Source organism: Phalacrocorax aristotelis, chromosome 2, assembly GCF_949628215.1.
Source record: "Phalacrocorax aristotelis chromosome 2, bGulAri2.1, whole genome shotgun sequence".
Classification (NCBI taxonomy): Eukaryota; Metazoa; Chordata; class Aves; order Suliformes; family Phalacrocoracidae; genus Phalacrocorax; species Phalacrocorax aristotelis.
In genome coordinates, this window is record NC_134277.1 from 385,864 (window position 1) to 400,109 (window position 14,246).

The window sequence follows — 14,246 nt, forward strand, 5'->3', positions numbered from 1 at the left end:
AGAACTCCCTTCTGCACATCAGCGGCCCCTATGCAGTAAGTCAACTGCAAGACTGGGGCCACTGAAGCCCAAGAGCACTGCAGTTACCCTCGTCAGAGAGGCAGGACAGACAGCTGGGCACAAGACTCCACGCCCTGTGGGGAAACATCGTTTCCACAGCCAGTCCCTTCCCACAGAGCCTGCTCCACTTCCAGACCTACAGCTTGTGGATCCCAGGGCATCCCACCGGCATGCAACCATTCTCCCGGAGTAAGGCCAGGGCTGCTCGCCCCTCCCGGCCACTCCAGAACCAAAGGGGCCACTGCACTGCAAACCAGTTACCACCACGGGCGAGTTTTGTGCGTGTCGCGGCTGTGCCAAGGCCCCAGGCTGGATTGTGGCTGTGCAGAGCTGCAGGGTGTGCAAATGACTGAGAACAGACCTTGCTGAAGGAGAAACTAAGCGACAAGTGGGAGAGGAAAGAGGTACGGGGCAGAGCTGACCCTGGAAAGCACGTCTCAGGCTCCAGACTTACGCACTGGAGAAAACCAGCACTCCAGAAGCTCTCCCTGCATCGGGGACTCCCCACGTATTCCTCACCTCTCCACAGCAGCTGGTTCAGCATCCTGCAGCACAGGGTGTTTTCAGCAGAGCATTATTACAAAAGCTTATGAAGTGGGTGTGAGGAAGAGTCAGCTGCAAGAAGGCAAGGGAGGAGGAAAAGGCTCAGCGGAGGTCAGCGGTGCACAGCACACTCGGACGCTGGCTTACCTCGGAACTGCAGGTGGTTCAAGGACGTGTGTGTCTCTAGTGAAAAGAAATCTAAAGATCCATTCAAACGGGCGGCAACGATCCTGAGGGAGAAACGCAGGCACATGAGGGGAGACCCCTTCCCGCCCCTACAGCCCTGAGACCAGGTGCTTTCCGAGGCAGAGCCCAAACCACACAGGCTCCCCCTGTGAGGAGGCATTCCCGACTACAAGGAAGTTGGATATTGTGTTAAGCTCAGACCACGATAAACTGGGAGATCGCGGTGCCTCTTGAGTAACAGCACAGAGAAAGCTGGGACCCAAAGACCCCATCTCCCAGCCCTGAGTTATTCTGCATATTCGGCTACCAGAATATCCATGTGAAGAAGTGGCTGCTGGAACAGAGCTGGATTCAGGAAAGCTCGTTCCACCACGCCCAGCTTGAGGGGCAACGCGTGGGAAGGAAGAGGCTTCCCAGCTGAGCCTCTGCCATCCGGAGCTGTTCAGCCTCCCTGGCAGGAGGGTCAGGGCTGCGGTCCTGGCTTACACCACATGCTCCCCTCCCCTCGCAGGACATCACCGAGCACAAATCCAATTACCTGTTGTTCAGAAAGACGAGCGCTGTGATGCCAGATTGACCTTCATCGTTACTGCTGCGGAGGGTCCCCTCAATAGCATCCCAAACCTGGAAGGAGAAAGGGTCGCTGCTGTGATCCTGACTGTTGTCAATCGAGGAGTCGGTGATCCCCGTAACAGCTAACCCGTGCTGGGCCGCACACATCCCCTGGCCCCCTTGGGTGTCTGATATCCTTCTATCTACCTTAAAGTGAAGCAGCAAGTTCTCAAGTGAACATCCTTTTGTTTGAAAGCAGAAATGATGAATACAATTCTTTTCTTCAAAGAAAATCATAGAATGCCCTGAGTTAGAAGGGACCCACAAGGACCACCGAGCCCAGCTCCTGTCCCTGCACAGGACACCCCAAATTCACACCGTGTCTCTGAGGGCCTTGGCCAAGTGCTTCTGGAATATCGCCAGGCTGGTGCCGTGATGCCTCCCTGGGGAGCCTGTGCCAGGGCTCCACCACCCTCTGGAGCAAGAGCCTTTCCCTAATGCCCAGCCTCACCCTCCCCTGGCACATCTCCCTGCCATTCCCTCGGGGCCTGGCGTTGGGCACCAGAGAGCAGAGACCAGCCCTGCCCCTCCTCCCCCCCTCGGGAGGGAGCTGCAGAGCGCCATGGGGCTGCCCTCGGCTTCCTCTGCTCCAGCTGAACAAACCCAGGGACTCCAGCCGCCCCTCGTACGGTTTCCCCTCTAAACCCTTCCCCAGCCCCGTGGCCTCCTCTGGACACTCTCCAGTAGCTTTATACCCTCCATGTCCTGCGGCGCCCAACGCTGCCCACAGCACTCGGGGTGAGGCCGCCCCAGCGCGGGGCAGAGCGGGACAATCCCCCCCCTCGCCCGGCTGCGATGCAGGGCTCGGTGCCCCCCAGGGCACGGTTGGCCCCCTGGGCTGCCAGGGCACGCTGGGGGCTCGTGTTCAACTTGCCATGGACCAGAGCCCCCAGGTCCCTGCAGAGCTGCTCCCCAGCCCCTCGTTCCCCGGTCTGTCTGTACAGCCAGGGCTGCCCTGCCCCGGGGGCAAAACCCGGCACCTGCCCTTGTTAAACTCCATACGGTTGGTATCCCCTAAGAGCTCTAAGGACCACAGCGCTGGCTGACCTCTCCAGGGAGACGACCTGCACAGTGTGCCATGCTTGGACTGGAGGTCTGCCCAACACGGGGCTCCCTGCAGTGAGAGGGACCTAAGATCACACTACCTTCTTCTTCCTTCTAGCTTTAATGCCAATAGATGGTATTGACATTAACAGAGCGCTGCATCCAGCTTGGGGCTCCTCAGCACAGCAAGGACATGGCCCTGTTGGAGCAGGGCCAGAGGGGGCACAGAAATGCTCTGAGGGCCCCTCTTGCAGCCCCTCTGCTGCAAGGCCAGGCTGGGAGAGCTGGGGTCGTGCAGCCTGGGGAAGAGAAGGCTCCAAGGAGACCTTATTGCGGCCTCCCAGTGCTTAAAGGGGGGCTGTGGGAAGGGTGGGGGTGACCTCTTTAGCAAGGCCTGTTGTGACAGGACAAGGGGTGATGGTTTTAAACTAAAGGAGGGGAGATTTAGGCTGGATATAAGGAAGACATTTTTTACAATGAGGGTGGTGAGCACTGGCCCAGGTTGCCCAGAGAGGTGGGAGATGCCCCATCCCTGGAAACATCAAGGCCAGGTTGGACGGGGCTCTGAGCAACCTGATCTGGTGGAAGATGTCCCTGTTCATGGATGGCCTTGGAACATCCCTTCCAACCCAAACCATCCTGTAATTCTATGATTCTATGATTTTAACCAACACTTCACAAACTGAATGCCTTTCTTAGCAGGGTCACAACGAACGCTAGCCCCGGTGCACCACAACGCACCCTGTGGCAGCACAGGCTCCTGCTGCCCGCTGCCCATCCCTGGCTCTGCAGCACCCCTCTTTGCTCCCACTCAGCCCCACATCTGCCCTGTTCTGAGCATGGAGCACTCTGGATTTTGAACCAATATTGCGATGTGGACTGGAAACAAGATTCAGCAGCAAAATTCAGTCAGTGTCTCAAGGCAGCTGCTCGAGAGAAGGCATCTGGTCTCAAAAGCATATTTAAAGGACAAGGGAACCAGTCGAGTGGCCTGCCTGTGTCTTTGCTGGGAAGAAGGAGCACCGCCCACATGGAGCACAGGTCAATCTTCAAAACCCTTGAAGGTTTATTCCTGACTTCCTTTCCAAAAATGAAATTAAACTAATTCTTAAAGTTTCTCAGTGGAGGAGATCTAAATTTCCAATTAAAATTAGCTTCAAACCCTGTATCATTCCTACAGAATTCCTATTAACTTTCATAGAATGTTCAGAGTCGGAAGGGACCCCAAGGAACATTGAGTCCAACTCTTGTCGCCACACAGGACGACCCCAAAATTCACCATGAATTTTACCTTATTTCAGGACTGACCAGTAACATTACTTAATGACAGGGCAATCTTTAAGCTTCTTCAGCCTTAAAGAGCTGCTGGCAGCTCACCCAGCGCCTGGGCTGGCTGCGAGCTTCCTCACCTCCAGCTTCCCATTGCTCCGGCCAGCCACAATCAGGTTCCCTTGCAGGTCCAGACTCCAGACAGAGCTCTCCAAGTTTTCTCCCCAGGAAGGAAGTGGTGGTGATTTGTCAAACCCCATAAAAGACTCGTCCCCCAGGCTCCTCCTGCGGCTGCTGCAGCCCCCCTCCTCAGTCCCGCAGCCCAGGGACCGGGGACTGCCGCTCCCCACACAGAAGGCAGCCTGTCCGTGCGGGGCTGAGAGGCCGGTGAAGTTCATGCAGTTGGAGGTGCTGTGCTCTTCGTACACTTTACCAACCAGGCTGCTGAAGTCGTACCCAGCCTCCTTCTGGCGACTGCCCACGGCACGGAGCCGCGTCTCTGACTCGGCCACCTTCACCTGCTCCGAGAAGTTTGTGTCAATGAGGGATGTGAGGTCTGGCTGGTCGCAGAAAAGCGGAGGCTGGGGAGGGCTGATCATCCTCTTGAGCTGGTGGCTGTTCTCAAAAGAGTCGTCCAGACCATTCTTGCCATCTGGACTATGATCCCAGCTTTCCTGGTAATCGAAGATGCCACTGCTGTCCCTTCGCAACCTAAAACACAGTAATAAAAGCTCAGCCCTCCCACCTCTACCATCAGAGAGGGGTGATTTCATACAAAGGGGGCTACGACAGTGTCATGGTTTTAGCTGGGATAGAGTTAATTTTCTTCGCTGCAGCTGGCCTAGCGCTGCGCTCTGGACTTAGTATGAAAACAACGCTGATAACACACCGATGTTTTTGTTGTTGCTGGGCAGTGCTTGTACTAGTCAAGGACTTTTCCAGCTTCCCACGCTCTGCCGGGGGCACAAGCAGCCGGGAGGGGAGGGGGCACAGCTGAGAAAGCAGATTAAAACTGACCAAAGGGATATGCCATACCATGTAACATCGTGCCCAGTAGGTTACCTGGGAGGGGCTGGCCGGGGGAGGGAGGCAGCAATCGCGGCTCGGGGACGGGCAGCGTCGGTTGGTGGGTGGTGACCGGTTATATCATTTGTGTTTCTGGTTTTTTTTTTTTCTTTTTCCCTTTTCCTTTTCATGATATTATCATCATAATAATTATTAATATCCATATTATTTTATTTTAATTATTAAACTGTTCTTACCTCAACCCACAAGTTTTCTTACTTTAGCCGTTCCGATTCTCTCCCCCGTCCCACAGGGGTGGGGCAGTGAGCGAGCGGCTGCGGGGTGTTTAGGTGCCGCCTGGGGCTGAACCACGACAGCCAGCTGCTGAGCAGCGACGGCGGAGGGCCCTGCCCGCAGCTGAGTGACTTGGTACGGACACCACTTACCTCGGTTTGGGAATAACGGTGAGGCAGTCGCCAGTCTGAGCATCCCACACACGGATCTGGCCCACCAGGCAGCAGCTGACAAGGAGCATGCCATCACTAGCCAGACATTCGATGTCCTGGGAAGGAAGAACAAGCACAGCTGAGCGCGTAGCACCACCGAGGCCCCTGGACCCTGACGATCACCTTGCGTGTGGCAGAGGAGCTATGGAAATGATACGTTTTATGTCAAAACTGCATGGCTGGCTTAGCAACCTGGGGATACTCCGGGAGCACGAGGACATCTTTGCCCAGAGTCCTAGGTGTGCACTAGACTGCTGCAAATCAAACAGGCTCTGTCTTCCCTTTCCCTGACAAAGTATGGCCCAAAGGGATGGCAGGATCAGGAACAGAGGTGCAGCTTCTTTGGAAGACATGGCACAGTGTCTCAGAACTCCATCTGACTGGGTGCCCGAGCGCTTTGTTTCGTCTCAGAATGGGAAGAAACATCTTTCCCCTCAAGAAAAATGAGAGAACTGAGCAGCAGCACACTTCCGTGCAAACCCATGGATGCTTTTAGTGCTGAAAACAACATTTAACAGCCCAAACCTACGCATTAACTTTCGGGAGGCAGGGAAAAAAGGATCCAGTAGGCATTAAATACCAGGAATCCAGAGCTACACCAGCAAAGAAGGCTGGATCAGCCCAGCCGATAAAAGCCAACGGTTGGCTCTGCAGAGGAGGTAGTAACAGCAATTGCTCAGAGCGAGTTGCAGGAAGAAATGGGAAAGTCCTGCAGGAAACTTCACACTACAGTTTCTTACTAGATATATAATATATCGCATTCACCCCGGCTGTCAGCCTCCACGGCTGCCTTACGCTAAATCGCATGGCTGCTCTGTCCTGTGTGAGGGCTGTTATTGAAATAAAACAACGAGAACAGCATTTGCGTGGTGCCAGTCAGTCAAACGCCTTTCTTGTAAGGACTGCCCCCGTCCGACCTACCATGAGGTGGCCCCTGAGAACCAAGGGGACAATCTCAGTCTCGGGTGGGGAGTAGCCGTAATCGTCACAGGGCAGGTCCCCCCTCTTCCTCCTGCTGTGAGAGAGCCCGTTCTGCCCGTAGTTCTTGGGGCAGAACACCCTGTACAGGCAGAAGAGCAGGAGGACCAGGATAATGCCTGAGGCCAGACCCAGAGCGGCCACCCTGGTGGGAAACAGACACAAAGCCAAAAAGAAGGTGAGATAAAAGAGCCACTTACTAGTCCACGGATAGAGTTTGAAAAATACTGTGAAGTATTACATATGGTGCTGGTTTAAATTTTTCAGCTGAGAAACATTTCCAACAAGCTATAGGGATTTGTGGAAAATTAAAGGGTTTTTTTTTTAATGGGAAAACATCAGTTTCAACAAGTTTTTCAGACTGTTCAATAAAAATGTACATAGCAACTAAGACTAAGAAAAACGCCAGATGGGGAGCGGGATATAAAGTACGTTCAACAGCCAAAGGAGAACTGCAGATTCAGAGGGCAAGCTGGGAGCCAGACTTCTCAGCAGGAAAGGAAGGTCCCTGCTTGCATGAGAGTTTGATCTAACAGCCAATAAAGCATTATTGAATCACAACATTTATTCCCAAAGACAAACTCCTATCCCCGTTACCGCGTGATAAACCCTGGAATGCATCACGTGTGGTGCTAAGAGCAACAGCTTTAGCATCACCAAGCCATCCAGTTAAAACACAGGTAAATTTAATCTTCAAAATGCGTGACTAATTGCACAACAGTTACTAGCATTACTAGTGCGAGCTAACAACCCAGGCTGCACGCACCTCCTCCTGCCAGGCAGCTCAGAAGAAACAGTGCCAGGAGAGATTAACCTAATGCTGCGCTAGCTGAGCTGGAGTGGCCTGGGCATCGCAGGATTTTGCACTGAAGCTTTACAAAGATTTTTTTGGTTTCCCTCCAGGAGAAGAGCCAAACAGCCCAAGAGCAGCCCACGTCTCCAAGGGAGTTAGGGCACGGTTGGGAGGCTGCACCAAGGACTCTCTTACTTGTAAAGGGTGACATCCTGGTGCCCTTGCAGCTTGGGTGAGGCTTGGTCAGGCTGAGCTTCAGCATCCAGCTTCCCACTGCTTGAAGATAAGAAGGGGTGGTAGCGGTTAGCCTCCTGGGGATGCCGCACTTCTAAGGCCTCTTGTGGGTTCAGGTACAGCGTGACAGGGATTGCTGGAAGGATGCTGATGTATCTGAAGGAATGGAAAGGTGAGAATAGCTTAGGAACAACAACCGCGAAAGACACAAAACCCCTAAGAGGTTACCCAGCCCATCTTCTCGCTAGCAGCCAAGGTAGGCATCAGTATGTACCTTCAGTCCGGTGGTTTCACGTATTCTAAACTAAAGACCTACTTTGAAATATTTTCTTCTAAAGATTATTTTCCAGGTCTTGACCCTTAACTGTGGAAGAGGTTAAGAGCCAACAGTGGAATGAACTGCTGATGAGATCAAATGGATCACACGCATTTAAGTAAGGATAGAATGATCTGGTCCAGCTTCCTGCACACTGCCAGACAGAAGATCTCACCAAGAAGTTTCTTCAGCTCAAAGGTCTCTATTCCTCACATGTACCATCCCCAGCCCTTGCAGATGATCATATATTGTTTTACAAAATTCTAAATGTCATCTCCAGGGTAAAGGATGACGGCAACCAAGTGAGAAACCCAAGAGCACAGCGAGAGAATCACAGCCCTTATTCTCAGAGAAGCAGTCCTGGAGGCTTTGGTACCTCTGCACCACACAGGAGGGCCTGTTTAACCGTCTCCTCATTTGGAGCAAGCCACATGGCACATAAATTATCTCACTCCGAAGGACGAAGGACACAAGAAAGGAAAACGCGTGGCGTCAATTCTACAATTCAAAGCGCCTGCGGCACTCGATGCCAGCCCACTTGCCTTTTGGCCAGAGTGATATTGTAGTAGCTGAAGAGGGATGGCCAGTGTCTGAAGGAAAGCTTCCTCCAAATCTCCTCATCCTCTGCTCCCCAGGTAACCTCTCCTTCAGCTCCAATCTCCACCTGTCCATTCCCTTTGCCCTCTGGTCCGTGGGCCCAAGTGTGCTGGTTTGTCTCCAGCCTGCTCAGGGACTCCAGCCCCGACTTCTGCTCACGCTGCTGAGTCTGGTTCTCTGACAGCTGCATAGGGTCCGATGGGAAGACGGAGAGATCGATCTTGGGGTCCCCAGCAGGTAGGACCCCTCCAGGAACAGGCATAGGAGGCAGACCTGCTTCGCCCAAAGGACTCTGTTCAGTGACCTGTGACGTGAGGTAAGTGCGGAGACCAGCAGGATCGGTGTAAACCAGGATTCCAATCCAGATCACTGTCCCGGCCTACATACGATGAGCAAAAGAGACAAGCTCGTTCAGTAAATGGCCTTCGCGCTCCGCCCCCAACGCCGCCTCAGCCGTCTGAGCTGATCAGCCACATCCCGACCAAGGGGACGCCCTGCACTCAGTTATGGTCTTACTCCCAGCAGACGCATCTTCTAAGAGGACTGGGAGAGGTTACACAGCACGTGCAAGAACTGAAGACTGTTTTTCTGTGAGCCATCTGGCTCAACCTGGTGGCGGGAGCCCCACTTCTCCCACACAAATGCACAGCAGGGAGGAGACTCCTCGCTGGCGGCTGGGACCAGCACGCCTGCCCCCCTCAAACAGGGCTGGGAAGGCTTAATTCAGGGTTCTGGCTCATGAGCTCTGCAAGACCAACTGCAGCAGCCACAGTTCACAGACTGATGTGTTCATTTAACTTAAAGTGCCACCATGGTTCGTGGACAGTAACGGGCTGGGCTGTGGTTTGTAGAGGCGAGGAACACACATGTTCCTCCGCTCCCATTATAGACACCCAGAACAGAGACAGGGGGACAAGCAGAGGCAGTAACTGGTGTAACTGCTGCAGTTAACACCCGCAAAAGGAAAAGCTTTAGTCTTTCATGTAGCAAAATATCTCCATGTCTTTAGTCCACATTATATGCAGGAGCAAAACGTGTTTGCAGAGCAGAAATCATCTCCTCTCTCCACTCATACGGTCCTTGAAAATCTGCTTACATAAAAGCAGATTTTTGTCCCAAAGCAATTATCAGAAAATTACCCGCTACCACCCAAACATCATGCAAGCAGCAGAGCCCTGGAGCGAATGCATGCAGAGCAATGTTCTTGGGGAAGCATATCCTGAACTGTATTTACCACGGGGCAGCAGAAGCCTTGCAGGGGTACGAGGATGCCTTAAAATGGGGCTCCCCCCTGCACCCCCCCCTCCCTCGGAAGCCTATTTGGGTTGTGTTAGTGTCCAGCAGGAAGGAGCACCAGATAACAAACACCACATGGCGTACCATGATGAGTCTCTGGGCCAGCCGGGTCCTGGCGAAGAAGTAAATCACCCGCAGCCTCTTTGGCAGGCGCAGATTCCTGAAAGACGACGGCTGCAGGGTGATGGTGTGGGGGGTAACAGGTCGCATAGCTGGCTGGCGTTCGTAGCGCTGAGAGCGGCTGACAGGCTTCGCTGGGGGCATGCAGGCTTCTGCTGGCAAGCGTTTGTTCAGATCAGCGAGCTGCCAAGAGAAAAGTAAACGTCTGAGAGCCGCGGTGATGAGGTCCCTCGAGAGAAACCTGTGCACCTTCGATACATGCCTATGTCTGAGCTCCCACCTTCACCCTCTAGTCAATCTGTCCCAGCTTCTCTCCAGCACACACTCTCTTCTTCACCCAGCCATGGTCATCTGTTTCTGACCATGTCTCCTTCCAGCCCGTTTACCCCCAATCTGCACATTTATATTCCTGAGGGCATCTTGTTCCCTCAAGCATCCTGTCCCAAGCCCCTGTGTTTGTGTAACAAAGCAAGTACTGGCCCAAACTTGTACGTCTCAGTCTTTGCTGGTTAGAGTGAAAACCACAGGGTGTGCTTCCTTTAATCCTTCCACAAGAGCAGCTCCCAGCCCTTCCTTACCTCCATACGGCGAATGTCAATGGACAGCACAGTAGTGAAGAAACACATCTGCAGGAAGAAGTCAGACACCAGGCCGACCACAGCAAAGAGGCAGAACTCCTGCAGACAGGAAAGCACTGATTAGCTACAGCGGCTGCGGAGACAACGGTAAATATTTCAACTTCAGGAAAAGGGAATATCAGCAAACTCTTGCCCAGAGCGCAGGCCTGAGTCTATTTTACTGACAAATCCTATGATTGATATTTTGTAATAGTTTAGTGCTAGAAAAGTCCATGTGCGAACTCAAGAGCATATTTATTCAGGTTCACATTCTTTGTTCTTCTTAGCCATAAAATGTCAAAGCACTAAAGGAAAAACTGCCAGAGGACGCTTTCCCAGTTCACAAAGCTGTGGCAGAGCGCAGCCACAGCTCTCAGCCTCCTGCCCATGCGTTCAAATCACAAAGCCAAACGGCCTCCAACAGTGATAGTTTCCTGCCCTTTACTGATAAACCTTAGCCCTGATTTAAAATTCCTACTGGAGCACGGGTTGCTCAGGAACTGGATCGATCACTCTCCAGCCAAAGACAGCCCGCTGCAGTCCCTGCACATCGGTGTCCTTATTTGTAGCCATTCTCCAGGGCCCCAGCTAAACCTTTTCCCCTTAAATCACACTTTTGTTTAATGTATATTCGATGGGCAAATTTCATTCCTCTGCCCCTGGAAAGTAAGTCCCACACCCACTCCCAGAGGTCTCTAAACACTAAGTATATGGGAAACAACATTTGCCAAAGCCAGTGTTTCTTAAACTCGCTGTAATGCTCCACTTTTCCCAGCAGGTGCCATTGCAGAAATAAGGATTAAAAGATTCTGCCCAGCAGCAGAAATGCAGTCGACTCCCAGATCATCCCTATAAAACAAATGCACATTCTCACCCCAGTCCCTGCTAGTGCTCAGTGCCGTCCCCTCTCCCCACTACAATCAAAACTTCACAGCAACAAAGAACTAAAGTATTTTTGAGAAGCATTTTGTTCTCCTTGGAGGCACAAATTTCTGTCAGGACCCAAAAAGGACCTAGTGAACATGGAGAGATCAAGAAAGCTGAACGTAAGCAGCAGTTAAAACCTTAGGCTAAACAACAGATTAAAGACTCTGGCCCTCACTTGCAGAACAGAGCTGGCAAACACCCGCTGCCATTCACTGCCTGCCTGCTGGCATGGCGGCATGCTCGCTACCTGCGGACCAAGCCAGGACACATCCACCTAAGGGGAAGGAGAGAGGCCGCAGAGATTCATTTCTTTGGTCCCCCTCCTTTCTGTGTCTGCCCCAACTTCTTGCATAAGGCTGGAGGCCAATATCAGCACAGTGAAATGAAAAAAGACAGCAGGAAAGGCCATCCAAAACCTCTAAACAAACCTTGAAGCCTCCCCATCGTGTCCAAACTGTTCTCAAAACATAAGCAATCAACTGCTTGTTAAAGATTAGTGTGATATGAAACGAGATAACCCACCAGGTCAGCCGCCCCTCCCCACCCCTCCCAGCGACAGCAGTGCAAGGACGCAGGGTCTCATCAGGTTTTTCTCTTCAGCCCCTTTCCCAACGTGTGAGAGGAGGTTCTAGGAGCGGAGGGATGAAAACACAACACAGGTTCCTCTCTCAAGGAGAAAACCAGAAGGAAAGCAATGTCCAGCCGGATTTCAGCCAGACCTCGGCTCTGGCAGGCTCTGCATGGAGAGATATTAACTCTGTTAACACCTCCACTTACTCCACTTAGGGTTAGAGCCATCTGAAGCTGCTAGCCCTGGAAATCTAAAATCGTCTTATACTTGGGTACGGCAAAACCCAGAGTGGTTTCAGTGCGTGCAGGACTGGGCTCTCAGTGCATGAACTTCAGCACAAGGTAGCAGGTCAGAGATGGAGAGCACAGGAGGAGCGCTCAGCATGCAGCCCTGCAGCGCCTCGGGACTATCAACAGCAACACTGTCCCAGGAGAACAGGGGTCTCTCCCCACCTGCAACGCACGGCAAGAGGGTTTCATTGCTGCTCTCAATTATGAGGGACGTGAAGTGGATACGCAATTCTCATTGAAGCCAAACTCTATTTTAGGACAAGGAGAGCCACGGAAAACACAGAAAATTCCCTTCTGCCAAACGAGCTGCGCTGCCAAGGAGTATCTGAGGAAAACGACAAGCCCCATTACCACCCTGGGGGCAGGTGAGAGCTTTCAGCAAAGAAAAGCCTCCCTCTTCTGCTGTTCCCTACACCAGACAGCACCTGAACGACCCCAGCACTGCACTGCTCCCTCTGACAGCCTAGAGCAAAGGTCCCTGCCGGATTTACGCAGCCTGGCTCTCTTTCTGCCAGGTTCCTTGGACTCTGCAACGCGAGTACAGCACATTATCTGTACAGCGTCCCTCACTCTCAGGGACGAAGATAAGGGGCATAGACCAGGTTCCAGCAGAGCAACCGTCAGTCTCTGACAGACAGCATCCCTGCGAGATTCCTCCTCTGGAGAAAGCAAGCATCCAAGGAAAGGCAGGGTCACAGAGAGAGCAGACAGTGGATGTCATCACGTCTCAGGATGCTGTAACAAACGGGAGTACTTTAATGGAGATAACATGGGGGTGGGGGGCGTGGAGTCACTTTTTTCCATGGGTCTACTGACACTTACATGGCTTTTCTCCATCCCTTTTACCACACTCCTTTATCTCCTGTCATCAGTGCAGCCTGCAAGCTCCTCTGTGGCAGAGCACAAAAAGAAAGTGAACCATCCCAGCAGCATCCACACGACGGGGCTGCTGGCACGACGCTTGCTTCAGACACCGTCAGGCTTCCCTTTCTGAGGTCCAGCAGCGCAGCAATGAAACGGGGGCCAAAAGGTGCTAATCACCCACATGAATGAGCCCAATTTAGACCCAAAGGCTGGATCATGACAGTGTTCAGGCTGAGCAATCTCAGCAATCAGCTTCAAATAAAAAAATTGGGCCACAATTGGTGTCTGGCTGGAGCCTGGGGAATTCTACTCTAGCTCCTCTCTTGCTGTCCTCTGAGAGTAGTTCCTGAACTGTGAAGTTCGACCGGCAATGCTCCAGGCTCCCAACCTGAACGTTTAATCTTCTTAGACTATAATACACTTTAATCCGCAGTCTCTACTGGTGACTCCCCAACGTTAAAGCAAGAATATACACAACCCACCCCTCTTCGCCCGGGTCACGGGTGGCCCGCGAGCACCTAGCGAGCACCCAGAGTAGCCTCCAACTACGTAGATGCTGGGGGGCTCCTGCCTTTGCTTGCTGATGGCACCTGAAATTTCCAGACAAATGTCCAGATTTCCAGAGATTTCCTCCCTGAAGTCTGGCTGCAGAGGTGCTATAGAATTGGTGATGAGGATTTGTCTAGGCAGTACTTCTGTTCATGTAGCTCACCAGGCACAAGCTCTGCTCGGTGAAGGATCAGAAATTAAATGGTGTCAACTTCCTGATGCAACTCAGCAAGCAGAGTCCTGGAAAGGAGACTGCAGCAGAGAAACTAACACCCCGCGAGGCAGAAGGGGCTATTTTCAGCACTACACCGACCCAACAGTATGACCCCTGATAGATCACTCTACCTTGAGCTTTCAGTTTACCCGCCCATGAAACAGAGGCAGTGATATCCATGGTTGTAAAAACCTACAGATTCATCAGCCTGGCGAAAGAGCCCCAAACGGACACTCCATCCTCATTCTCAGAGCAGGCATTCTGCACTAGGGTGGGTTTTCTTCTTCCACCCACTTATAAAGTGGATTAGCCAGCTCACAAAAAGGCACTTTTAGGTTGGAATAAAGGCACCCCCACAGCAGGGGCACCGGGCAGTGTTAAGTTCTATGATAGGAAGCTCAATTCCACAAACACATGGACAGACGGACGGGAGGGAGGGAGGGAAATGAGCCCCTCCTCCAGCTTCTCCTAGGGCTGTCTCAGCAAAGTGATGAGCCCCATGGTTCGGGGTGACAGCCATCATGAGGAATCCATGAGAAAGGCTCTCCAAACCCATGTGTCCTGTAGGAGCCTGTGTGTCTGTGGTGCTGGCAACTGGAACAAGCAGGATCTACGCACCAGCAACTGGAATGGGAGCCATGGGGCACAAAAGCCT

General features: G+C 52.5%; 1 protein-coding gene across 2 annotated transcripts in view; it reads right to left on the reverse strand.

Moving 5' to 3' along the window:
* SCAP (SREBF chaperone) overlaps positions 1–14,246 on the reverse strand; it is a 71,897-nt gene that overhangs the window by 4,560 nt on the left and 53,091 nt on the right. For both annotated transcript variants that reach the window (XM_075082027.1, XM_075082026.1), the window contains exons 11-19: positions 10,138–10,236; positions 9,524–9,742; positions 8,089–8,522; positions 7,192–7,386; positions 6,147–6,348; positions 5,166–5,281; positions 3,855–4,425; positions 1,328–1,413; positions 751–833 (exon numbers count right to left, since the gene is read on the reverse strand). In XM_075082027.1, coding sequence (XP_074938128.1) covers positions 751–833; positions 1,328–1,413; positions 3,855–4,425; positions 5,166–5,281; positions 6,147–6,348; positions 7,192–7,386; positions 8,089–8,522; positions 9,524–9,742; positions 10,138–10,236 — 2,005 coding nt within the window. The remainder of the gene's footprint in view (positions 1–750; positions 834–1,327; positions 1,414–3,854; positions 4,426–5,165; positions 5,282–6,146; positions 6,349–7,191; positions 7,387–8,088; positions 8,523–9,523; positions 9,743–10,137; positions 10,237–14,246) is intronic.